Genomic DNA, 27,612 nt, shown 5'->3' with positions numbered 1-27,612 from the left:
ACAGGTTCAACTTTCAGTATTAGCTCTATGGCTATAATCTTAAATAATATTGCAATTGTTTGAGGTTATTATTGATGTTTTTTATGCCTCGCAGCTGTAGTTGCAGTAAAGGTTTTACAGCCATAAAATAGTTTTTGAGGGTTGAATGGATTGAGTCAGATCTGGCACTGAAGGCATAGGTTTGAAATTCATGGCCCGCCGCTGCTGTATGAATCAAAAGCACAATATTAGGGTCAATATCATAAGGAAGTTCATAAGCCTGTCATTGTAAATGAAAGTCTATCTTGATGAGAACCTGATATTTTTGGACAGAAATGACAAATGTCTTCTCAGAAGTTTAGGATGTTGTGGGAGCCATATTGCTTCTAATGTAAACATATCTCAATTCTTTCAATGGTTCATATTACTTCAACAAAGCGTGTTAAAAAGACTGTTTTGCCAAAGTTTTTTTCAGTACGTGAAGTGTCACACTAGAGGAGACAAAAATCTTGACCATGTTTATTCTAATATCAAACATGCTTAAAGGCACTTCCCTCCCTCACCTGGCTGGATCAGATCATCTCTGCCTATCCCTCACTCCAGGACGGGAACAACCTGGAGTACAGGGGAGTCATCACAGCCTTTGTTGACTGGTGTAGGCAAAAATACCACTACATCAACACCAGTAGGACAAAGGAAATGGTCATCGACTTTTGGAGGAATCCTCAACAGACCACTCAGGTGATCCAGGGCACAGACATTGAAATCGTGGAGAATTTTTAGTACCTGGGTGTTCACCTAAACAACAAACTAGACCACAAACATAGATGCCCTGTATAAAAGGGGCCAGAGCCGCCTCTACCTACTGAGGAGTCTACGGTCCTTTGGAGTGTGCAGGACACTGCTGACGACTGTCTACGACACTGTGGTGGCATCTACAGTGTTTTATGCAGTGGTCCGTTGGGGATGCGGAGCACAAGGAGGGACAGGAACAGGCTGAATAAGCTGGTCAGGAGGGTCAGCTCTGGTCTGGGCTGCCCTTTGAACTCTGTGGAGGAAGTGGGAGATTGGAGGATGCTGACCAGGATGATGTGCATCATGGACAGCACCTCCCACCCCCTGCACGAGTCAGTGGAGTCCTTTCAAAGCTCTTTTAGCAATAGACTGCTGCACCCTCATTTCAGGAAGGAGCGCTTCCGCAGATCCTTCTTCCCATTAGCTGTCAGGGTTTTTAACCAAAAAATGGCTGTGGGTTAGGACCTACTGAATTCCTATGCATGCGTATATATGTGCTTCTATATATATATATGTATGTGTATGTATATATGTATGTGTGTGTGTGTGTATATATATATATATATATATATATATATATATATATATATATATATATATATATATATATATATATATATATATATATATATATATATATATATATATATATATATATATATATATATATATATATATATATATATATATATATATATATATATATATATATATATATATACGCAACACGGTTACTTATTTGTATATATATTCATGTATTTGATTATTTCCTTACTATTAACAATCTATTTATGTGTAAAATCCCTTTCCTATTTCTGCATCCTCACCCTCTTGCTACTGCGACAAAGAAATTTCCCGAATACGGGATGAATAAAGTTATCCAATCCAATGAGATTTGGGCATTAACGTATTATTGTTTTTCCAACCTCGCCTTGCCCACCTCTACGCTTGAAAACTGGGCTCTCTACACTCCCGGGCCCAGGTCAAGCGGGACTGTGAGAACCCCCTCCGTTGGTGAAACTGATTGAGCCACTGCACAAATGAGAATTAATTGTAATCAGTAACAAGTAACAATGTATGGCTTTCAATGTTGATTTTTCAAGTTTCGATTCAATCACAATTCAGCAACTCATCTTACAAAAGCAAGCACAACCACGGTCGGGTGATGGGCTCACAAAAATCACACAAAATTGACTCAGACATGCTGGCAAAAAAACAGGGAATATTGTAGCGTCGCAAAATGTGATGGTGGGGCCACATTGGCAACACGGTGATATATTGTGTGAGTGATGCTAGAAGTGTAATATAATTGAGATTTTCTTGCTTGCTTATGTCAGGGTGGTTAAATCCTGATATTAACCTCTTACAAGAAATAAAATATAATTGTGGATTAATATACCGAGCTATTCTGTCAAGGTGTATCCTGTGAATTCACTCTGGATGTTTTTTGTGAAATCACATTTGTAATATTTGTTATTTTATTGGCTCTGTTCACCATAAAGGTTCATTGTTATGAACAAAACATTCAATTGTCCTGGTGAAAATTACTGTTCGGATCACATGCAGCTCTATTTTCTCCTTTGCTGTTCTCAAATTAAACAATTTCGGACAATAATTTCAAATCTTTGAACTGTCCGAATGTGGCTGCAACAAAAGATCATATCATCCATCTCCTCCCTGAACAGGATGTGCGTTAACATCCTGTCAGCAGTCGTATTCTTTTATCAAAACATACTATTATTAGACATCTAGCTAGCATCAGTTTTTCAGCCTATGCATTGCTTTTTGTCAAAATGCCCAAGGAATGATGAATTATAGAACACTTTATATCTCATTTCATTTTCTGAACCACTTTATCCTCATTAGGGGTCGGGGAGGGGGTGGTGGTGTTGTAACTAATCCCAGCTGTCTCTAGGCCAGAAGCGGAGGACAAATTCAAAAAGGAAGTAACCTGAGCAGTACAACCAGGAAGTGTGTCCGTAGCGGTCTAATGTTCAAGTCTCTGCGTGCAATAATTGCATGAGATACACATTACGCTGGTATTAAGGCTGATATTTTAATGCTTGACCACAAGACCTTCGATCAGCCTTAATAACTAAGTGCTGACATGATAAACACTATGAACACATCTATCAAGACTATTCACGTCTGCCCAGTCAAAGCACGTTTAACTACGGTAAGATGGCAACCCCCTGAGCTAGGAGCCGGAGTTTTTTGCACGTTTTATGGAAGATACATGTTGTTGTTTTTTTAATGTCATTCATAGACGTCTAAATTATTTTATTTTGGCGTTTTATCTGTTTATCTTTTCCATATTTCGAAATAAAAGACTGTATCGGCCGTTTCGTCTTTGTCACCTTGAAATTTCGTGCATTTCATCTCATTTTCTGAATCACTTTATCCTCATTCGACCGAATGAGGATAAAGTGACGAGCTGAGGGGTGCTGGAGTCAATCCTAGCTGTCTCTGGGCGAGAGGCGTGGTACATCCTGTGTCGGTGTCCTGCCAATCGCAGGGCACAAGGAGACGGACAACCATGCACACTCACGTCCATACCTATGGGCAATTTGGAGTGTCCAATCGGCCTACCATGCATGTTTTGGAATTTGGAAGAAAACCGGAGTACCCAGAAGAAATCCGCGCAGGCCCGGGTAGAAAAAAACTCCCCACAGGTGGACGTGACTTGGATTCGGACCCCGGACCCCAGAGCTGTGAGGCTGACTGTCAGGATCGGCCGGTTTGCCCCTCTTGGCGTGCCGTAAGGGAAGGCCAGCTGCGGTCAATCTGCTGATTACTTCCTGTTTGGTTTTTAAACATCAACGAGTCCTAGTACCATTGTCAGATCGTTCCTGCAAGCGTCAGGCATGCTCCCGTATAGTCTTGCAATGCTCCTGCACAATTCCAGCATATTCCTGGATGTCACGGCATGGATTTAACAGCTATACAGCCCCGCTTCCTTTCTCCTCGATACCTCCTGTTTCCAGTTTGGTATCGCTTCCGTTTCCCAAGTCCTCGTTGTTTTGTATATATCCCTTCTGAGTTATTAAAGATGTTGCTTTGAAGCTACTTGCCTCAATTTTCCCTCCTGTTCCCCGCGACTGGGTTCAACTCCTCTCCCCTTCTTTTTGGGGAGGCGCAGCAGCGAGGTCTTTCTCCGTTTCGGCTGGCCATCTACAATGGGCCACCACATGGCGGCGGGTGTGCTGTTCCGTCCTGCCCGCCCAGACCATGCCGTTCAGAAGCCTCACCCGACGACGCCCGTCCAGACGTCTCGCCCGACTATGTCGTTCCAAGCTTCCCAAATTCCCGTGCCGAAGCCACGTAAAATTCTCCCTTTGCCAATGGGGCCGCCAGTCGCACCCATGCCAAAGCCACGAACCAGGCTTCTGGTGACGACTGGCCCGCCTAGTTCCTGCCTGCCAAGCTCTTGCCTGCCAAGTTCCTGTCTGCCAAGTTCGTGTCTGCCAAGTTCCTGTCTGCCTAGTTCCTGTCTGCCTAGTTCCTGTCTGCCTAGTTCCTGTCCGCCTAGCTCCTGCCCGCCCTGCTCCTGCCCGCCCATCTCCTGCCCGCCCATCTCCTACCCGCCCACAACCTGCCCGCCCATCTCCTGCCCGCCCATCTCCTGCCCGCCCATCTCCTGCCCGCCCATCTCCTGCCCACCCATCTCCTGCCCGCCCATTTCCTGCCCAGCCAGCTCCTGCCCGCCCATCTCCTGCCCACCCAGCTCCTGCCCGCTCCGCTCTTGCCCGCTGGGGGCCCTGGACAAGGGGCTCTGCGACGCTCCGGCGCCCCTGGACGAGGGGGCTGGCGACGGCGAGAGCAACGCTCTGGCGCCCCTTGACGAGAGGGCTGGCGATGGCGGGAGCGACGCTCCATTTTGATCGCAATTTTGCCCGTTTAACAGCCAGGCTATAAGATGATTGGCGAAAAGTTTCAGTTCACGTATGGTATTGGTATTGAGATTTAAGTATGTGAGGCACGGACAGAGAATGTACTTTGGCTGATATTGCTCTTTTCTAGAGCTGACCCTTATTGATGTGTTGGAATTTTTTTGGACACACCCGTAGTTAGCAGGCTTGACTTTACTCACACTGATCATCTTTTTGTATTAACACTCAAATCATAAAATCATTCCCACTTATATTTTTTTGTCTAAACCAGGGGTCTCTAACTCAATTTACCTGAGGGCCGCAAGAGGCAGAGTCTGGGTGAAGCTGGGCCGCATCAGGGTTTCCACAAGAAAAGCGCTGATAAAACATTCCAACGTTATCAAATAACTTTATTTTTTAACAAAAAATAATGAATTAAATAAATTAACTTAAAGATGAATAAATAATAAATCAATAAGTAATAAAATAATAATAATAATGAGAATACAGTAGATATACAGTGGCTGGCTAAGTAGAGAAAACTAATTATTTTTATTTTGTTTCAAATGTCTGTATTAACAACTCTTTAAATTTTAACTTTCTGAACTTTACTTCTTGCTGCTAGAGACCTGATAGCGCTTTTTCTCACATAGCTTAGTCACATTTGGCTATAGCAGGGGTGGCCAACCAGTCAGAGACCAAGAGCCACATTTTTTACCGTGTTACCGCAAAGAGCCACATTTTTTACTGTGTTACCGCAAAGAGCCACATCACACAGATTTATTGTAAATGTCACACACCAGCATAGTAATGACATAAATTGACTCCTACAGTACTAACAGCACAGGCCAGTCATTATCAACAATGAACATTGTGTGCACTGTCTCACACAGACAAACTCTCAGTTCAACCAAGTCCACAAACAAAAATATAATAATTTACAATAGCGTTTTTCTTTTTCTATGCATGTTACTTAGTGGGACTTCTGTCATAAAATCAGAGCCTATATTTGCGCAACGTTCGCTCCTTGTGAGCTGTCATTTATTATGAATGGCTTTTAACTAGCGCGCCCACCACGTGGGTGTACACCTCGCTCTCCTATTGGCTGCTCCCGGCTGAGCACTCTCGCCTTGGTCTGCCTCGCAGGGGGTGTGGCTTTTCCAGCCGACGCTCGATCTTTGGAATACTTTTTGTGTGCGCGACGCCGTTCATTGTCGCTTCTGGTTCACGGGAGCTCTCCCACTCTGTTAAAAACGTTTACTCAAATGACCTTGCTCCTACTGGGAAACTTTGAGGTATTTTCATCCCAAGCACATGCGCATTGGACGAAAATACCGTATTGAACTCAAGCGAAGCGCACACGCAAATAAAAATAAAACACAAATACAAACTTTGATATGGACGTAAGAGCCACATGAAACCGGGCAAAGAGCCGCATGCGGCTCGCGAGCCGCGGGTTGGCCACCCCTGGGCTATAGGGAGGAAGCAGTGGAGACCCCCAATAGAGCTTGAAGATGCTCATCAGTAAGTCTGGACCTATACTTGGACTTGTTAAAGTTCAAGATGGAGAAGAGTTTCTCACGCAAGTATGTGCTCCCAAAAAGGCACATGGTCCGCTTGAAGATTCGGGAAAGTTCAGGGAAGCTGGGGGTCAACTCTCTCAAAAAATGTCCAAGCTTGTCTGCTTCTCCACTCACCTCCCTGAACTTGGCTTTGAGTGCAGAGTTGCACTGCAGGTCAATGAGCTCAATTTGAAGCTCAGGGGGGGCATCTTGCACATCAAATGAGAAGGGGTCCGCAAACATTTGAAATGTGGCTTTGTATGTCTTGAAGTCTGCAAATCTGTGATCAAATTCCTCCTGCAGCTTCGAAATGGCCTCCACATATTTCTCACCACTGAATGGTGTGCCTGCATCTGTGACAGGGTGAAGTAAGTGAAGTTATAAATGAGTGCAGGTGTTAAGGTAAAAAGGGACTCACGCAGCTATGACGCGCGAAGCGTGCACGAAACACGCAGCTATGACGTAATGGGTACGCGCGAAATACGCAGCGATTACGTAATGGTCATAGACCTGTGTATAGAATAAAAGCGGGGTAGTCAGACACTCCACTAAGTTGGCTTGAACATAACATCAACAAAGGACCTGTCTGATTATTTCACCCGTCTTTTAAAGGTATGTTGCTTTGTTTTGAAGATCGATTGAGTGTGGTATTTGCAAGAGACAATAGTTAGCATGTGAGAAAGAACGTAATGCATAGTGATGGTTGTTTACTTTTTTATGTGTGTGCGTGAATGTGCGAGTCTCGGGTGTATTGTTTACAGCAAGCTACCTTCGGCCGCCGTTATAACGGTAGCATAATAGTATGCAGTATATGACGGCCGGAACAAAAGGAAGATATTGAGTTATTGAGATTCCTTTGGTTGCCCTGCTAACTCGCTGAGGACTTTACTAAGTTGCAAAACAAAAGGTAACAAGTTACAATACTCATAAGTTATGATCGTTTATGCAACAAGTACATTGTTTTGGATTATAACGGGTTGTTAATATGTTACTATGTATATATTCGGGTGTTATTGTATATTATGTTTTGTGTGAATTGCTTTGATATAACTAAAGTTGGCTTGAACATAACATCAACAAAGGACCTGTCTGATTATTTCACCCGTCTTTTAAAGGCAAATACAACTACCCTGTAAATTCAGGGGTACAACACATCCACAAGAGCCTTGCATGCTGGGAAATTGAAAAGGTTTGCCTGAGAGAGCTGGGCTTTCCATAACAAAAGTTCAGTGCAGAATGCTCTCACGTTGTCATAGGCAGCACTGACAAGTTGCCCCTGGCCTTGTAGCTTCTTGTTCAGTACATTAAGCTCATGTGTGATATCAACAAGAAAAGCTAAGTCCATGAGCTATTTGGGATCACTTAGCACAGGAACAGCAACCCCGTCTATCTCCATGAAGTCATTTACTTCTGCTCTCAACTCAAAAAATCTCTTCAACACATTTCCCCTGCTGAGCCAACGTACCTCAGTGAAGTAGAGCACATCCCCATGTTCAGACTCCATTTCCTCCAAAAAAGCACGAAACCTTCTATGCTTTAAGCCCCTGGATCTGATTTGGTTGATGCATTTCACAACGACAGACATCACATTGTCAAACTTCAGGCATCTGTTGCAAAGGGCCTGCTGATGGATAATGCAGTGCAGAGCTATGGCCGACTCCACACCCTCCTCTTCCAGTATTTTTTGAACAAGTGCTACCAGTCCATTCTTCCTCTCCATCATTGATGGGGCTCCATCAGTTGTTATTCCAACAAAGCTCTTCCATGGCAAACCGGCATTCTGAATGGCATCACACAGCTTGTGAAATAATTCCTTAGCGGTGGTCTGGCCATGCATTGGAATTATTGTGAGCAACTCCTCCAACACTTCAAAATTGTCATCAACACCACGGTCATATATTGCGAGCTGGGCAGTGTCTGTGATGTCTGTGGTCTCATCAAGAGCCACTGAATATACACTGAAGTTTTGCGCTTTCTCACAAAGTTGACCATAAATGTCACTTGACAGTTCAGAAATGCGCTCTACCACAGTGTTGGCAGAAAGTGTTGTTGAACTGACTTTTTTTCTGGACAGACAATATGTGCAGCCTGTAATATGCACTTTTTGATAAATTCACCTTCTGTGAATGGCTTGCCTGCCTTGGCAATCAGCTCACATACGGCATAGCTAGCTCCGACTGCTGGATCACTTTCTTTTGTAGCCTTCTTGAAAAAACCCTGTTGCCTCAGAAGACTTGTTTTAAGACTGTCAACCTGGTTGGCTCTCTCATCTCCCTGGTATTTGTTGTACTCCTCAGCATGTCTCGTAGCATAATGACGTTTCAAATTGTATTCCTTGTGGACCGCAACTTTTTCAGTGCAAATGAGACACGTCGGGGTGCCCCTCTGTGCTCAACAAAGAAATATTGCACTCCCCACTTTTCTTGAAACTGTTTGTGCTCATCACTGACCTTTCTCTTCACGGCAGGCTTTGAAACAGAAATCTCCGGGGCTGTAATATGTGTTTACACTTGGAATGAGTCTCAGATTGAACTTTTAACTTTCAGTCGCGCGGTTCTGTGACGCATGCTCACTTTTGATTTGACGTTTGACTTTCAGTCGCGCGGGTCTGTGGCGCATGGGCACTTTCGCTCTCCGATCGTATTGGATTACGGCCGAGCGGCGTGATCGGCTCCACGGCTTCTCCTCTGCCCACCTGATTGGAGGAATGAATGAGTGAGTGAGCGAGGCACTGGACAGCCCGGCCAATGTCCCGCCCTCCAGAGCCGCATACTTCACCGTGATTGGTTCATCCAGCTCCGAACACTGTGTCATTCATATCAATATTGCGGGCCGCACGGACATTAACCTTGCATATTAAGACGCGGGCCGCGAGTTTGAGACCCCTTGTCTAAACCTTGTAGTAACTACACAAGGTTAGATTCATCGTAGCATATCCACTATCGCCTAACATTTTGATTTTCATTTTTAAGGAAAGTATTATTAAAGCTGACCAAACCACCAGACATTTGAACATTGCACAAGTGTGACTTCAGCATGACACATGGTAGAATTACTGACTGTAAAACGCAGGTAGAAGGAGCCAACGTGACCGGACGATTCGGCGAAATAGGTTTTCGCCGACGGACATTTGGCCGAAGGACAGTTCGCCGAGGGGGCGTTTGACCGAATGGATAGTTAACCGAACGGATAGCCAGCCAATTAGTCAAGATCCAGTACAAAGATAATCATTTTACTTGCTTTTTATTTTTAAACAGCCTTTTTTTAATCTTAGAAAATAGGAGATCGTATGTCTTTGAGTTTTAGCTTTTTGTGAGTACTGCTCTCCCGCTGGACATATTTCTAAATACTAAGTGCCTTGGACAGACCAGAGAGGCTTAGAGAACAATACCGTGCCATGGAGCACACTTTTACTTCTAGTTTAATTTAAAATTATTTCCCACTATTTTAGGAAATAAACATTATTTTTCTGGAGTAGTATTTCTACTATTTTCTACTGTTTCTTCTGTTCTGAATGCCTTTGTTATTCCTAAATGAATGTTATCTGTAAAGGACCGTATATAGCCCATGGGCCGAGGTTGAAAAACATGTGCACACACGTCCGGGAGCGGGGCCAGCGCGCGCGGCGCAACGTCCGGTCGGCTGGATATCCGGTAGGCTAACTATCCGTTCGGCTAACTATCCGTTCGGCTAACTATCCGTTCGGCTAACTATCCATTTGACCAAACGCCCCCTTGGCGAACAACTTGATCATACAATTATTTAATAAGCCATTTAAATTAATAAACCTGCAAAATCTATTCGTGTTGATGCGCATTCCACAAGTGTCAGGAAGCAAACATTAGGCAATCATAAGCAGGCAAACATGGAGGGCTGTTGTGAGACAGCTAACGATAGCCCAGTAGAGTGTAGAGAAATTGTTAGGCAAGAAACAGTGCATCCGCGAAAATTTCAAAACAAGTCTCAGTGCACATATGAAAAGTAACCTGAAAAAGTTGTACCTAGAGACAAAACTAGAGGTACGACTGCATTCCACGATTCTCAAAAACATGAGGAACTAGACAAAACAAAATAAATGTTGGATGGAAGAGGAGTGTAACAAAAATAATTAAAGGAAATGATCAGAAAAGTATTTATCAGTGTACTCAAATGAATAACAAACATGCAAAAATATTTCCTATTTGTGCGGGCGCATAAGTGTAAGGAGGATGCTATAATTAACATACGAATATGTGCGTATAGACACATCTAAACAACTTACCATTAACTATAACTCCAAAGGAGTAACAGTCTCTCCATCTTGTCGTTCAGTACAGATCGGCCATCCCAAGAAGTCGTCATTATTAATGCTTCCTTTTTGCTTCAATATCGTAGAGATGGAAGGTGGGTTGTGCCTGTATTGTGTGGTAATATCTGTCATGGATCGATAAAGATATGGGACCACGGACTGGACGGGACCGACTAGGGGCGGAGCAATACTGCTGGTGCCTGATGCACAGACTTGTCCCGGGCGCAAACTGAACAGGTTGCAACGTAGTCCACCAGATCCTTTCAAAGACCTGGCCACCAAAACCGCAGAGATACCAGGAATAACGTGCAGGAAAAACCTGGGTGGCAGGCAATGTTGTATGCGTGGCCCCACTTCAGCACTCCAGCTCGTTGGGTCTCTGGAGACTTGGAGGCCCTAAGCCTAAGGTATTCCAAGTTACTGTGGTCTGTGAAGATCTGGAACGGCGCCCCTCTAACTAGTGCCTCCATTCCTGCATTGCCTGGACGATGGCCAGCAGCTCCTGATATTTAAATCTTGTCACAAGCGAAGTTCGGGAATTCAGAATAACTGCTCAAGTGTCAGACTCCTCTGTTTTCTTTTTTTAACGGTTTTAGGGGAGCGGATTCAACAGGAAGTTTAAAATGACCTTGACCATTTTTTACCCGTAATTTCCAAATGCTATAAATTGCCTTTACTAATGTGTGTGCACCAAACATACATGACTTAATAATTGTCTAACCCAGACATGGGCAAACTATGGCCCGCGGCAAGTGGCCCGTTAGGCTTTTCAATCGGGCCCGCCGATGATGTCCAAATAATGTTTTTATTTTTTTCCCAAGATGGCGCCGGAACGCAGAAGCCAGTGGCAGTAGCTCTGTCTACTCTTATTTGTTTTTCATGTTTTACTGCCCCTCTGTTATTTAAAATTACATTTAAATATTTCTTAATACATTACTTTTTACTTTACTTTATACTTTTTACTTTAATGAGTGATGAGTATGTTAATACTTAATTCTTTTTTTCTGTTTAGGTTTCATATGTACTGTTGAAGGATGCAGTTATTATATGTATCATATCTCGTGTTGATCCAGCCCATCTGTCAAATTTTTAAAGTCAATGAGGCCCCTGGGCCGAAGAGTTTGCCCACCCCTGGACTAACCCTTGCGGGTTGTATAGAGTTGTTCTTTTTATAAACTTGACACTGCTAACAAATAGGATTTCTCTTTTTTTTCCTGTCCAGTTCCAAACAGGTTTTGTATTTTTACTACTTTACTTTGATCTGGCTTTTAAAAAGTGCCTACGGCCACAAAATTTTGCATACTACATGTTCCCGGTCATCCAACGAACTCATGATGTGCCTTACGGGAACATCGTACTAAAACTAGCTCAACAGCGCCCCATCCAATTTTTAAATAATGGCCTCTCCTATGCAGTGATACATCTGCTTACAAATTCCTCCAGGTACGAAATGTTTGGGTTACGCAAACTTTTTGTATGCAAATGAGTGCTTCGAGATATGAAAAAGATCTTTTCTGTTTATTCTGTAGTACTATTATGTGTGTGCATTTAATCATTTTTTTATGTGAGCTTCTTCAAATTGTCTGAAGAGAACTCGGGGTCATAGGAAGTCACCGAGTCCTCGTGCCAAGGACTGTTGACCTAATACCTTGACATAGGAGTGTCCCAACATACGAGAAATTTGAGATACGAGGTAAATTCTGACAAAAATTCTGCCTTTAGATACGAGACGGTTCCAGATGCATTCGCTAAGTGGCCAAGTATGCGAGAGGCTGCTTATGAGAACAGCATCGCTGTGTTTCTCGCCGCATCACCCACACGAAAAGATATCTACGAGCAGCGGCTGTACAGGTTGCTTTTATTGCATTGATCAGTGCAAAATTACGGGAAAAACAATGGGTCCAAACCAAGCCAGTCAATGAAGGGCTGTTGACGCCAATTGAGAGTCATGATTAAAGGCTATATGTAACCTGACTAGATTGGACCGGTGGATTGCAGTTTAGCACGTAAATTTCACAATTCTGAGATCTACTGTTCATTCCCTGGAGGTTTGCAACATTTCTGTGTAGAGTTTGCATCTTCTCCTCGGGTCTACTTTGGATTCCCCGCACATACATCTGGAGTACCCAGAGAAAATCCAGGGAAACCTGAGGAGAAAATGTCAACTACACAGAAAGGGATCAAACTCTTGAGTTAGGAACTGTGGGCTGACGCGCTATCCAACTGGCCTGCGTGGTAGGAGGATGGAACACATAAAATCTCCCTAGGTATGAGTGTGAATGGCTCGGCCTCTGTGTGCCATGGGATTGACTGGAAATCCATATCAGGATGTTCACCGCTTTGTGCCCAGAGTTGCCTTGGATAAAACTCCAGCATCGCTGCGAGCCTTCTGAGAATAAGCTGCACATAAAAAAGGAATGAATGAATGAAAACAAAACAGAGAAAGAGTGTAATTCCCGGAGCATCAAATTGAGCCTGAATGCACCATGAATTGTATGCAATGAGACCCGCCCTGGCGGCAGACCGTCACTCATTCGTCTCCACGGCAAGGCTTGCGGTACGCTGCTGGCTTCCATGACGACAACATAAAATCCCGTTTTATGTCTTTACTGTCTCAACAAGACAGTTCGCCCTTGTCGGTGAACTAGGGGGTCTGGCAAAAGCAATGGGATGAAGCAGCGTAGAAAATATTTGGAGGAATTACGCAGTATCTAAGCATGGCTAACGACAAGTTACATTGATTTTGTAGGGAGGATAGCAGTCGGAGCTAAAGGCTAACCCAGGCTAGTCCTCACCCGCTGGCCGTTTTCACTAACTGCGCTTCTTCGGGGATGGAACGTGTCAAGGAACAGGAGTTTAGGGCTCTTTCAACTTCGGAAATACCTCAGTGGATGCAAGAGTGCAATAATGACGGCGCCCACCTGAAATCAAGCGGATTGACAGTCTTATCGATGGGAAAGCGACCATCCATTGGGGAAGATGAGGGTGGAGGCGCTGAGCCCAAACTCTTGGGGAAGGGACTCGCGGCCACCTCCCTTCTCCAGATCGCCATCAGGAATGGTATCTACCAAAACCAAGCTGCTAACGCTATCAGCAGTGGGGCTAAGAATATCAATACCCCCGCTGTGAAAACCGTTAACATTTACAATATTTCACCAGTCAACAGCAGTACTTCCAACTCCTTGAGCAAGAGACGCCAACGCCACAAGAGGAATTTGTCCCTGGGCTGTGCATCGAGAGTGACCCCGTCGGAGGTAGCCAGTCCTGCTCCTCCAGCCTCCCCGCTTAGCACCCTTAGTCTGGATAGAAAAACCTTCCTGAGGCAGAAGCAGTTAAAGCAACTTCAGGCATCTGATAAGGGATGGGTGACATCAGACCTTAAAAGGGGCTGTATTCACGTCCACGACTGGCTCACACCATCTCACCCGCGACCGGTGTTATGTACTCTGGATACTACGGCTGCACAGGTGGTCAGCAAGCTGCAAGCAAGTAAACCTGAAGCTGTCGTAAGAATACATTGCGAAACTATTGCTACTAGGTATATTTGTAAAGATAAGAATGGACAGATGGATGACTTTAGTAGTGATGGATCCGATCCCAAAGACGTTAAGATGAAAGAAAATGAGTCTACCTGTCGGACAAAACAATTTTTTGATACCCAGATTTTACATGGGAAAATGGCAACCAACTCCTCATCAGAAGTTTGCCTCAAGGGCATTGGTTTGGAATTGAACTTGCCTGTCACTGACTGTTATGGTGCACACTCTGGATCAGACATGGAGAATAGTACTTGCGAAGACTTCAGCCTTGGGGAATGCAGAAGTACACCGCAGCAGGACTCCCTTAGTGAAGGCACAGGATTGGGTACAGACTCTTCAGCATTGAGCCAACATTGCGACAGTGCCACAGAGGGACCTGACCCATTTGAGAGCTCGTCTGATGAACTTGACTTTACTACCTCTCCAACACACTCTGCAGACCCGCCCTCATATGGTCCCGAACAGTTAAAAAGCACGTCAGATGTCATTACGGCTGTTGATAGTGAGATAAATGATTCACCTCAACTAATGAAACATCCCTCCAAAGGCTGCAGCAGTTCTCAGAACCGGCCCCTGAGCAACCAAGCATCAGTGCAGCATGACCCGGAGATCCCCACAGTGAGGAAAGGTTGGCTTGAGTCAATCAATTCTAGTCCAACTCCCGCTCTTTTTGTTCAGCTGCATGGGGGGATTGTGCGACGTCTACGAGACCATGAGCGCCCTCTGCAACTATTGAATGAGTACCTTACCAATTTGGGCTTTGAAAACCCATGGAGGGTGCAGCAGGAGGGAATGAATCCAGGCATTTGCAGCCTAATTTGTTTCTACTTTGGTGAGTACTTACAAAGTAAATAAAAATAGAATAAAGAAGTACAGTAATCCCTCGAATATTGTAGTTAGTGCCACAATACATGTTTTCGCAACTATACAGAAATTGTCAAAATACTAATTTATTCATATCTAAATATAATGTATATATTTAAAAATGTAACCACTTTAAATACTCGCAGTGAAAATAATTCCTTTCTGCTTGATATACATTTAAAAAAAATACAGGTAAAAGAGAGTTTTAGTTCTTTGTCTTCTTTGGGCCATGGGTCGATTGTCCGCGATATTAACGGGATTACTGTACACGCCTGATTAATGTCAGGTAACAACGACTTAAAAAACACTTGTCTGCTATAAACAAATCTGTCAAAATATGAACTTTTTTTTTGTTTTTTAAACCATGATGATGGTCAAAATTGCTGATTGAGGCTTGCTTTTCCATGAAGCTAGCCAGTGGCATCACGAATAAAAATGTCCGGCATCCTTTTCCAAAAATCCGCCTTCATCGCACCAGCCGGCCGCATAGAAAACTATAGATATTTTTAAAAAATGATGGCCACCGCCCATTGCCTGCCATTTTTTCTCTTCAGTTCTGAGTCCACTTGTTTTCAGCCATTTTTCCAGTGGCACTCGAAAGACATGGGAGTGGCTTCCGCTTGCAGGTTTCAGCATGGATTTTCACATTTTTATGAACTTTTTTTCCCAGAAAAAAAATCTGCGGGATATTGACCCTGCGAGAGTTGAAGTCGTGGTATTCGAGGGATTATTTATATATTATATCACTATCAACTTTAAAAATAACGATCTGCCACTGCCATTACAAGCCTATCCCAACGAACAATGGGCACTAAGCAAGTGCCACCCTAAATTGGTAGCCAGACAAATATTTTATATTATTTTTAAAAAGTAAATAAAAGTATTTACTTTCACAATTTAGTAACTAATAATTGTATTTCATTTATTTGTGGTACCTTGAGATACGAGCTTAATGCGTTCCGGGCCCGAGTTTGTATGTCGATTTACTCGTATCTCAAATAAAAGTTTAGAAATAGAAATATTTATTTAATTAGTTCCAAACCTCTGAAAAAAACACCAAAAAATATATTGAAATGGAAAAGCATTTTAATTTATTCTAATTTCTCATGTCTGCGATCTACTCGCTATTCGCGCATAGCCCTAGCGCACGTCACTGATAGTAAGGCTCCTGTGCAGAAACTTCCTCATGACTTTGGTTCTGTACAGATCACTCAGATCAAGCTAATAATTGTACGATTATTTCATAAGGAAAAATCCATAAAAAAATAACTGAAATTGACTAATATTGAATTTTCAAGGCCATCGGTTCAGTTCGCACCACGTCCTAGGGACCTTCCCACTTTGGATCAAGCCAGCCCTTCTTCTTTATGATGCAGATGAGTACCCAGACTCCTGTTCCCGTTGAGGATAACAGTCCCCTTCTGGTAGCTAAAGTTATGTTGGGCATGGGACAGGAGAACCAAATGCGAACACTGACAGTCAGTTGAGCAGGCTGCAGGCATAGGAAAAGAGTGAATAAGCAGGCGAGTGGTCAGTAGAGCAGGTTTAATCGAGCAGGATACATTTAAAACAAAGATCAGTCAAAGTAGGCCAGCGAACTGGAACAGGTTGATTCGCAGACAAACTGACATTGAATGTCAGGAGACTGGTCCTTAAATACACCCTGCAGAACAGTAGGTAAAGATATCAATGTGGCAGGGTGTATAGTTTACTAAGTACACATTTTCGTAGATGCACTGGTTCTTGCTTGACAATTTCACTACACTCTACTAGGCTCTCGTTGGCTGTCTCATAACACCTCCCTGTTTTTTTTATTTTTTTTTACCGCCGTTCGTCATTGTGTGCTTGAACTTAGTGGGCAAAATTGAGTTGCGGAAGCAGGCGGTTGGGGCTTGTGGTCAGTAAGGAGGACATTGACGAGTTGGTCGAGGGCCACCAAAAAGAACTCTCAACGAAGCAGTAGTTGATGCAATGCTCGGCAATGCATGAGGAATTCAATGAGAAGGTGGCTGAGGGAGAAGCAGCCACCATTCCAACAGCACAAATCCGAAAAAAAAATTAAGAGAAATTTTCTGACTTTGTGGTAAAATGAATGGTTGTCTGGATCCACTAGCCCTGTGATAAGCTGGCTATCGATTCAGGCTGTTTTCCGCCTACGGCCTGAAGTCAGCTGGGATTGGCTTGACATACGAGGTCAGTCGTTTTAAAAACAAATTAAGCTCGTACATTCAAAGTATTTCAAAGTATGACTACTTGAGATAAGTGATTGCTCAAATATAATTAGTGTAATTGGATTTAGCCAATCAGCCAGCCAGGAAAAACGAACCGTGGTATCAGTGCATCCTTAGTAATGTGACTTTCTTTTTTTTGTTCACAGGTAAGCCTCGAAGTGTGGGAGTTTCTGACCGTTTGCAGCTTTCTGGCATCTTCAATGTGCGTAAAGGGAAGTTGGTGCTGCCTGTAAACCGCTGGTCAAAACGGCAGGTCACACTGAGTGGCACTTGCCTTATTGTGTCATCTGTGAAACACGCCAACCTGGGCAAGATCCACATACTCCCTCTTATTGGAGGGAAGGTAAGTGATCCGAGCATGCTTTGAATTGTGAATTTGAATTAAATAGAAGGAACATGCCATTTGCATGCCAGGTTAGTTTTGAACATTGGTTCCACCAGATAAATGTTTCATGCCAGCTCTTTGCTTAATGCATTACAAAGTAGGCCATGCATCAGTCATTAAACACTCCTCGAGCTAGAGCTAAAATCAAATTAAATTAATTCATCTATAAAGTTAGACCCGTTGCAAGATATTGTCTCATAAATTATTGTCAATATGCAATATTGTCACCTTTTTTAAAAGCAATTTAACCACTTTTGTGACAGCATATTCTAATAAATTACCCATTCAAATGCAATAATGTTAATTCTTAAAATAATAAATATATTAAAAAGTTCAATATATGGTATATTATAATAAACCACTCTGAATGTGACATTAAGTCCCATAAAAAAAAATCGTAAATAAAACACAGGCCTATATGTATAGTAACAACATTAATACATAAATGTGATCTGAATTACCTGCTATACTCAGGTGCAATCTAAAGTCCGAAAAATACGATATATTGTGTCTTTTGTACAACTTTTAATTATTCACTATTTTTATAAGTGCTGGAAACCAGCGAGTTTCCATGTTTAAAGGGTCACCTTTTAACCGTTTGGATTCCGTTTTGGATAAGACTATCATTTTTTCATAGCAAGCTAAATTGGTTAAGAAGTTTTCTACCATCATTAACCTCAATGTAGTAAGTTATCCCTCCACAATGTGTAATGTCTATCTCATCTCATTTTCTGAACCACTTTGGACCACGAGGAGACGGACAACCATGCTCATTCACAACCATACCTAGGGGCAATTTATAGCTCCAATCAGTCTACCGTGCATGTTTTTGGAATGTGGGAGGAAACCGAAGTACCTGGTGAAAACCCACACAGGCCTGGGGATAACATGCAAACTCCACACAGATGGACATGACCTGGATTTGGCCCCAGGACCCCTGAGCTGTGAGAGGGACGCGCTAACCACTTGCTAGACCGGGCCGCTCCAATGCCGATGTGTGTGTTTTTTCTTGTATGTCTGAATTTTGGTTCTGTTGGTGTTGGGAACCAATGAACATGAGATTTGAAGTTTAGTCTCATTTAATCAATGACCAAAGTTGACACACGCACATCACGATCACATGCTTGAAAATGACTGTTCCTACTTTGATTTATTGTGCGATAAATAGAATAGTAATCCCTCGAATATCGTGAATAATTCCCAGACATGGCCGCGATAATTTAAAAACGGCCAAGTAGGATTACTCCTATTATTACTACCATACTACATGTTTTCGTACCTATACAAAATACAAGTACACATACTATTAGTGTAGAAGTGTATTTATCAAATATTACAGTTATAAGCATATGAAAAGACTAACGTATTTATATCTAAATATAATGTACTGTGATCCTTCTTCACTTCACGGCTTCAATTTTCACGGTTTCACTACAACGCAGATTTTCTTTCTGAAAAAAAAAAAGTTCATAAAAATGTGAAAATCCACAGTGAAACACAAGCGGAAGCCACTCTCGTCTCTTTCGCTTGCTACTAGGAAAATGGCGGTAGACAGAAAAAGGTCAAAGTCACTCAGCTGAGGAAAAAAAATAGCGGACAACAGGTGCCATCATTTTTATCAAAAAATAGAGCTTTTTAAGGCCGGGGGCCCGTGTGAGGGTGGATTTTGTTTATTTTTTTTTATCAGAAATGCGAGCTCCGTGCTACATTACGCCGTGGCAATTATTTGAATATTAAACTTCTTGATGAATTGGATGGCAGAGAGCACCAGCGAAGGGGGGATTCTTTTTTTTAGAAATGCGAGCTGCGTTGACATTACGGCGGATGGATTCAGCCTTGTCCGAAAACAGCATTTTGGCCGACGAGGATGGCAAAACGATTCCATTTAAGTCCGGCCGGGCAGGGGGCTGTTGTTGGCGCTTATTAGAATGCCTTCCTGAACATTCTTATTTAAAAAAAGAAGCTGGTAGTGCTAGGGTTCGCACGCATCGCATGTGTGGAGATGCTGCTGACTGGCTGGCTTCATGTTAAAGCCAGCCTTCTTCAACAATTTTGACCGTCCTTAAACTGTAAAAAAAAAAAAAAGAACAAAGCCTATGTTTTGACTCATTCATTTATAATAGACAATGGTGTTTCGTAGGTTGTTTTGTTACCCGACATGTTTATATCCCATGTTTAGTCAGGCGAGTACAACCCCTCTGCATAACTCCCTGAGCGAACTCTGACAGTGAGCGAGCCACTGCTATCAACCGATTGAATGTGCAATGACGCTTTTTCTAGTCCGTCGAAAAGTATGTTTCTTGTGTCACAAGCTTCCAGGTATAGCTTTGCGCCCACCTAGGAAGGCCCGCCTCACTATTTGAGGTGGATTCATCAGAATAATATACATATATTTCAGATCCTAAGAGCGTTCTTTGCCATTAGGTGTCATGTTGAACTTCCAGTGACCATTATGAAAGTGACAACCAAATTGACAACCTTAAATAATAATTATTAATAATTTAATAAATCTGCGCCCCAAACACACCTAACACCTAGTTACACTACCTACTCGCAATACACAGCGCAGGAAATGCCTAATTAGTCCCAATTCTAGCCTAATTCTGAGATTTTCACTTGAGGTTTACTCACTTTTGCTGTCAGCGTTTTACAAATTAATTGCTGTGTTTTGGGTTGTTTTATATAGACACTAACACATTTTCTCGCATATAAGCCATATTTGTGGCTAAAAAAAATGATGACTGAATCCAGGGTTCGGCTTATATAAACACAATTTAGACTTGACATGCAAAAAACTGACAAAGATGAAATGCCATAATGCAAGACAATGCGTCTGATATGGTCATTTATTTCAAAATAAATAAAGAAACGCTAAACAAAATGTATTTTGATATCTATGAATACAATTCAAGAAAAAATGTATCTTGCATAAAATGTGAAAAAACTTACTTGTGCAAATATTTTGAAGGCTTAGCTGTGTGATTGTACATTTGTGATTATGAAATAAAACAAAATTCCGCTTTGATTTTTTAATTTATTTTTTCTTTCTTGTGAAAGTGACAACTATTGCAGTAACATTAACCATCGAAAGAATCGAGATATTGCGACATTATAAGGAATATGGCCAACACAACATCTTAAACTTCTGGTAAGAAAATTGTAATTTCTTAATTCTCTCATATTAACCTCCTGTGATATTGACTCAAATAATGTGCAATCCAGCAGATGATCCTTTCAATTCATACAGTAAGTTAGAAATACCATGTATGATGATTTTTCTCAGATAACAGATTTGTTCTTCCAATTAAAAACATGAATTTGGGGCTGACATTGACATTCAGGGGGCGTCTTCTACAAGATTAATTGTAAAATTCAACTTTTAAGGCAATTTTAGGGGTACAGCATATACGTGGAGACAACTTGCTTCTATGCAATAAAATATGGTAAATGTCTTATTATCTGAGCTCTACAGGCTACTTTACCTCCTTCTCAAAGTTTAATTCCTTCATTGTTTTCCCATGAAATGAGATACTGTACTGGAGTTGATGCCCGCCTTGTCATTATAATGCCCGAAGCCACAATTTTATTGCTAATGACAGCCAGAAAAGTCACATGGACTGGACACCATTAGTCCTTATTTCCTGTATTTTGGGGTGTTCATTTGAACACCTGTCCTGATCCTCTTCTTTTTCACTACCCAATAGCATTTTTTACCTTTTTCATTTAAGGGTGCCACTTAAGTTCCTTTGCTTGTGTCCCGTAGTCATGGTTTTCTGTTGAGGTTGGTGTTATCAAATTATCATTTAATGTTAATTCCCTTGTGTTTCTGTCTCCTCATTGGTCGGGTTTTTGGTGGTACATCTTACCACCAGGTAGAGTCGTAACAACAGTATTTTCTCACATATTGACCACCTCTATAAGCCATACCCTTAAAATTGCCTTAAAATCGTTGAAAATTTACGATTTCTCGTATAAGATGCCCCCTGATTCTCAATTTTCACCTGAATATTCATGATTTTAATAGTGAGTTCAAATATGCTACTTTGAAGGGAAATCTTTAGAAAAATCATCGCACATGGTTTTTCAAAGATACTGTATGACTCAAAAGAATCATCTGCTGGATTTCCGAAAAGGTGTTGCCTGTACCTGGACGAATTAAAAAAAGGAGTCACGTGAGCAGTACACCCAAGGAGTGTGTCCTTACCCATCTGGTTTTGGTAAACCTTCCGTAATCATCAAGCAATAATAGGATAAGTTACACATTACGCAGGTATCAAGGCTGATATTTTAATGATTGACCGCAAGAACTTCGATCAGCCTTAACAACTATTGAGATATGCTGACATGGTAAACACTACAAACATGTATCAGGGCTACTCGTGTGTGGCCAGTCATAGCACGTTTAACTACCGGTAAAAGGTAAAATGGTGGCGCCCTGAGCTAGCAATGGCAGGCACAACTAAGTGGGGGTTTTCACGTTTTATGAAAGATAAAGTCGATTTTCTTGAAATTCATTCATAGACATGAAAATAATTTTTATTTAGTGTTTTATCTGTTTGTCTTTTCTCTATTTTGAAAAAAATGACCGTACCGGCTGCATTGTCTTGCGTTATGGCGTTTTGTCTTCATCACCTTGCAGTTTCATGCATGTCAAGTCTAATTTGTGCACGTAAGCCGTACCCTTGATTCAGTCATCCTTTTTCTGTTACTAATATGGCTTGTATGTGAAAAAATGCGGTAGTTATTTAGACATTACAATGGCTTCTATTAAGAAATGATGCTGCGATACAAATAACTCCGCATGTGTGTTTTGTTTATAGGTGGAGGAGGTAAAGAGACACAACCATTGTTTGGCACTTAGCTCTGTTGGTCCCCAGAGCAAGACCTACTACATCAGCTATGAATCCTACACAGAGTACCTCTGCTGGCACAGAACAGCCTCAAAAGTATTAAACTTTCCTTTCACAATATTTGTTGAAAGTTTCTTCTAACCTTTCTTTAATCTTTCAAAACAATTTTGATTTACATAACATTGGACTTAGCAATCACTGAATCCACTTGTTTTGTCTTTTTGTCGAATCAGATCATGTCACAAAGGGTGAACTCGGTTGACTTGTCATGTTGCAGTCTAGAGGAATTACCTACTCAGCTATTTTACAGCCACGATCTTACACATCTTTATCTAAAAAATAACTTCATGTCCATGCACAAAGGGATTCCAGCACTTACTAGGTGAGTTTTCAAGGCATATATATTGTCAAAATGAGAGGATAGCCGTTATGACAGGAAAAAAAACCCAAACAAACAAAAAAAAAACTAATAAAATATATATATTTTTTTTAAATCATTTCTTCTTGCTAGGATATCAAATGTCTTTTTTTTCTTACTAAGTCGGTTTTCTTTTAACTCTTGATCGCCCACCATAGTACAAGTACCAATGACTTATTCATTTTCACTTTCATTGACGTTTTTTCCGAGTTTTTATAGTCCCAGCGTTATCATCTTTTTATTGGAAAAGTTTTTCTAAATGCAGTCCTGTCAAGTATCACCATTACCCTTGTTTGTCTAAATGCAGCATTTTGTAGAGATCATTGATTTTAGCTCTGCCATACTATGTTAAACTCGTTGCAGATTTTCGAAACTAAGAACTCTCAGTTTGTCAAATAATGCCTTGCCGGAGTTCCCGCTGGCCCTATGTGACCTTTCTTCACTGACTGAACTGAACTTGTCAGGAAATTGCCTTGCATCCCTTCCTGTGGAAGTTGGAAACATGTACACGTGAGTTGAACAGACAGACACTTAATCAGTTTACTCTCCTACAAGATTTAATCAGGTCATAAAAACAATAAAAATCTAGCCCAAGTCCTCTGTGTCAGATTTGAGGCATTGTATCATTGATGGAATCTTCAGACCATAGTCTTCAATCTCCTGTAGACGTTGTTGCAAACTCCGTGCCATAATGAATATCTGCAGATTTCTTAAATAACGACTGTTCTTCATCCTCATCCTCATCGTTGTCAGCTGCCTCTTATTTTTCACTACCCAATGGCATCATTTTGATGAAGTCCCCATCAGTTGGATGGTGAAGGATGACGGAACATTCTTCAATTTGATCCCATGTTTAAAATTTTGAAGCAATTTTATTGATTTGTACTGCAGTTTGGATTCATGTTTTCCTTTAAATCAAGCTTCAGTACCAAATTAACGAACATGTGAAATTAGTCTTTGTAAGTTTTTATAAAATAGGTCTCAAAGGAAGGGATGTCTACTAACATGCGTACTTGAAATTTTCGTCTGTAAATTTTTTTTAAACAAATATGTTTTTAATGTGTTCTCTTCTTTAAATGTTCATTGTATTTAAGTTGCATTGGTCATTAACTGACTGCATCCAATTGAAACTGAATGTTATGGCATAAACTTAATAGATTGGGACAAACTGAATGCCTTCACAGTAATAGTACATTTACTGTGATTTAAAAAAATGTTTTCTGAAACTTTAAATTATAAATATTTCAGATCTGGGCCATTAGGGCCAATTTATTGTCTCAAATAATTGCCAATAGCAGATAATCTTTTTTTTAAAACAAATCAAACCACCAATGTGACCGCATACTCTAATAAATTACTCTTTCAAATGCAATAAAATAAATAAAAAACACGATTATATTTAAAAAAAATATATTTTTTGGCTATTCGCATGTATGTCATATGAAAGCTAATTTAGTGTTAAATATTAATTATGTGAAAACCCGTCATTTGCTTTTTGTTCTATTTGAACCCATCACAAACATTGATTTGATCAAAAATGTTCACCGTCCTGCAGTTTGCAAATTGCCAAATTATGTTATGTTTTTCTAATCAGATTTTTCCTCATGGCGATCACTTAAAAGCTATCATGTGTAAAATCTGAAACATGTGAGTAATTGCAAAATTGCATTTCTTTTGAACATGACATACTTTGAAATGTTCAACGGAAGTGCGCGCTTGCCTGCTTTACTAGTCTATATTGTGGTTGCATTGACTAAAACAATTTCAGATTTTTATCTGTTTTCTTAACATTGCATGTATTGGGCACTCCACAAAGTATAGATGCAATTAACGATAATTTACCTTATCGACTAATCAGGGATTGATTAAACAATTAATTGGACATTAGGTGCATACTGCCTATTCTGTCCTCAATATATGTGTGAGTACACAAATTGGCAGATAACGAACAAACGGGCTCCCAAAAAGAATGCTAAATAATGCACATTCATGCATTCCTTTTCCGTACCGCTTATCCTCACGAGGGTCATGGGAGGTTCTGCAGCCTACCCCCAGCAACTACGTGTACCAGGCGGGGACACCATGATTTTGTGACCATCCAATCGTAGGGCACAAGGACACAGACTACCATTCACTGACGTGACAAACTATTTAAAGTTCAACTAGTCTAGTATGCAATTTTTGGGATGTGAGAGGAAACCAGAGTACCTGGCGAAAACACACGCCCAGGAAGAACCCTCATTCTGAGAACTGCGAAGCCGATGCGCTTACCACTCTACCACCGGACTGCCTCAAGATGATGCTCATATATATGACATACGTATTTACTATAACTTGCAAGCTTTCTGTTTCCGCTGTAAACTGAATTCTACATGCACCCTTTTTCCCAGTACGTGTTGAATGTATTGAACTAATTACGCAGCAAAAAGGGAGACAAATTGTAACAAGTGAAAGAAAGCATAAATTGGACATGCCTCTGATTTCCCCTATACATAGTGAGTACACCCACAAATAGTTTCTGACAATAATCGATAAACAAATTAAGAACAAATTTAATTATTGATTTTCATTGATTTTATTGATTAATTGTTGGTGCCTTGTTAAAAAAACAGAGGACAGAACTTCCATCAACACGATGCAGAGGTTTAATGAGTTGATCACTCCAATGAATGTAGTCAACAGAAAATGAGGAAAAAAAATTTCATTTTTGCCAATTAACCCCGACATTATGTGTGCAGCCTGCAGACGCTACATCTAGACGCAAACCTCCTCAATTCATTGCCTGCCGCACTGGGGTCCTTGGAGGCATTGATCTACCTTGGCTTGACTTTCAACTGTTTCACTTGCATCCCCCCTGTCCTAGAAAAGATGAAAGACATCAAGAAACTGTGCCTGGCAGGAAACCATATTTCTGTCTTTGACATGGAAAGACTACAGTGGTTATCCATTAGCCACATTGACCTCAGGTAAACTGTAGAACTTGGCTTGATTTATTTACTGGTTTAAGAAGTTGACATACACTTGTGAAGAACATAATGTCATGGCTGTATTGAGTTTCCAGTTATTTTTACATCTCTGAATTTTTGCTGATAAAGATTGGAACAGATACTTCTTTGTCACAAAAACCTTTATGAAGTTTGGTTATTTTATGACTTTACAGTGGTACCTCGACATACAAGCACCTCGACATACGAGCATTTCGAGATACGAGTACAATTTTGAGCAAATAATTATCTCTAGATACCAGAAAAAAATCAAGATATGAAAAAGCCAGATGTCCTAAACCTGAGAGGCTGTTTATGATACTATCACACTGTCTTTTTCTTCTCTCTTTCGTGTATAACAGATATCTGAGCACTGGGCGGAGCGTTCGTTTTTCTCAATGTTTTTTTTTCTGTCACTCAGCGCGAAATACGGAGCGATCGCTAATACGAGGAGTAGATATTACTTCTCGTTGGCTGCTCATAAGAACATCAGGGGCACTGGCTATCTGTCCCCGCAACTCCCTCGTGTAATTTTTCTGGTCGCAACTCCCTCTTTGTAATGTCGGAACATTGCATTGTGCATAAACATATCCCCCCCCCCACACACACACACTTACAGCCTGTTAGTTCCTGTTGGCGGAGCGATCGCTAATAAAAGACTACTTCTCGTTGGCAAATGGCCGTGCGTGATCCTATTGTGAGGACATTTGTGTGCATCATTTTCGGAATATTTTGAAGGGAATACAAAAGCAAACAGCCCATCGATAGTGAATGTGAGGGTGGAGGTGTGGCAAACAGCCAACCTGGCCGGGAGAACAAATGTTTAAACATGTAAAACAAAATTTGAATTAAGTTTAGTATAAGGTAAGATTAAACGTATTCTTGGTTGTGTCTGCATCATAATCAAAGGTCATTTAAATTTGTCTGTTATATTATGATTCACCAATGCAAAAAGTCTCCCCCACTCGACACCCCGCCCCCTCTGTCCCTCTGTCTACCCTCCGCAAAATCTGTCTAATTTTAGTTCTATATATAGATGGCGAATTAGAAGAAATAAAACATTTTTTCCCAATACGATATCTTGTTTTTGGTGTTTTTTCAGAGGGTTGGAACAAATGAATCTGTTTTTAGTTCATTTCAATGGGAAACGTTCGTTTGAGTTACGAGAATATCGACATACGAGCTCAGTCCCGGAACGAATCAAGCTCGTACCTCGAGGTACCACTATATATGGGTGAAAAGAAAAAAGTTATCAAATCTGCTGGGTCAAAAATATACATACAGCAGCGCTAATATTTGGTAACATGCCTCTTGGCCATTTTCAATTAGGTGCTTTTGGTAGCCATCCACAAGCTTGTGACAGGCTTTGGGTTGAATCTTTGACCACTCCTCCTGACAGAATTGGTGCAGTTCAGTTACATTTGATGGCGTTCTGACTTGGACTTGTTTCTTCAACATTGTCCACAAGTTCTCAATGGGGTTTAAGTCAGGACTTTGGAAAGGCCAGTCAAAAACTTTAATTCGAGCCTGAATTAGCCATTCCATCACCACTTTTGATGTGTTTGGGGTCTTTATCCTGCTGGAACAACCAACTGAGCCAAGACCTTATCTTTAGCGTGATTACTTTAGGTTATCTTGACAAATTTGAAGGTAATTACCCTGCTTCATTATCCCATTTACTCTCTGTATAGCACCAGTTCCATTGGCCGCAAAACAGCTGCACAGCAAAATACTACCACCACTGTGCTTGACGGTAGCCATGGGCCTCACCTTTTTTCCTCCAAACATTTTGCTGGGCATTGTGTCCAAACAGCCCGATTTTTGTTTCGTCTGACCACAGAACTTTCC

At 41.3% G+C, this 27,612-nt stretch overlaps 1 protein-coding gene across 2 annotated transcripts in view; it reads left to right on the top strand.

Moving 5' to 3' along the window:
• The first annotated feature begins 12,999 nt into the window (after positions 1–12,999).
• LOC144196746 (PH domain leucine-rich repeat-containing protein phosphatase 1-like) overlaps positions 13,000–27,612 on the top strand; it is a 29,017-nt gene continuing 14,404 nt past the window's right edge. Inside the window, exons 1-7 of one of the 2 annotated variants that reach the window (XM_077717169.1) lie at positions 13,000–14,650; positions 14,711–14,864; positions 17,274–17,470; positions 22,333–22,458; positions 22,596–22,744; positions 23,144–23,290; positions 25,519–25,746. In XM_077717169.1, the coding sequence (XP_077573295.1) occupies positions 13,325–14,650; positions 14,711–14,864; positions 17,274–17,470; positions 22,333–22,458; positions 22,596–22,744; positions 23,144–23,290; positions 25,519–25,746 (2,327 nt within the window). In that variant the 5' untranslated portion in view covers positions 13,000–13,324. Of the gene's footprint in view, positions 14,865–17,273; positions 17,471–22,332; positions 22,459–22,595; positions 22,745–23,143; positions 23,291–25,518; positions 25,747–27,612 lie in introns of both variants that reach the window. The other variant, XM_077717168.1, reaches the window with a different exon arrangement.

This window comes from Stigmatopora nigra, chromosome 5 (genome assembly GCF_051989575.1).
Source record: "Stigmatopora nigra isolate UIUO_SnigA chromosome 5, RoL_Snig_1.1, whole genome shotgun sequence".
Classification (NCBI taxonomy): domain Eukaryota; kingdom Metazoa; phylum Chordata; class Actinopteri; order Syngnathiformes; family Syngnathidae; genus Stigmatopora; species Stigmatopora nigra.
Note: the sequence above shows the minus strand (reverse complement) of the source record. Positions and strands in the feature narration are given on the sequence as shown.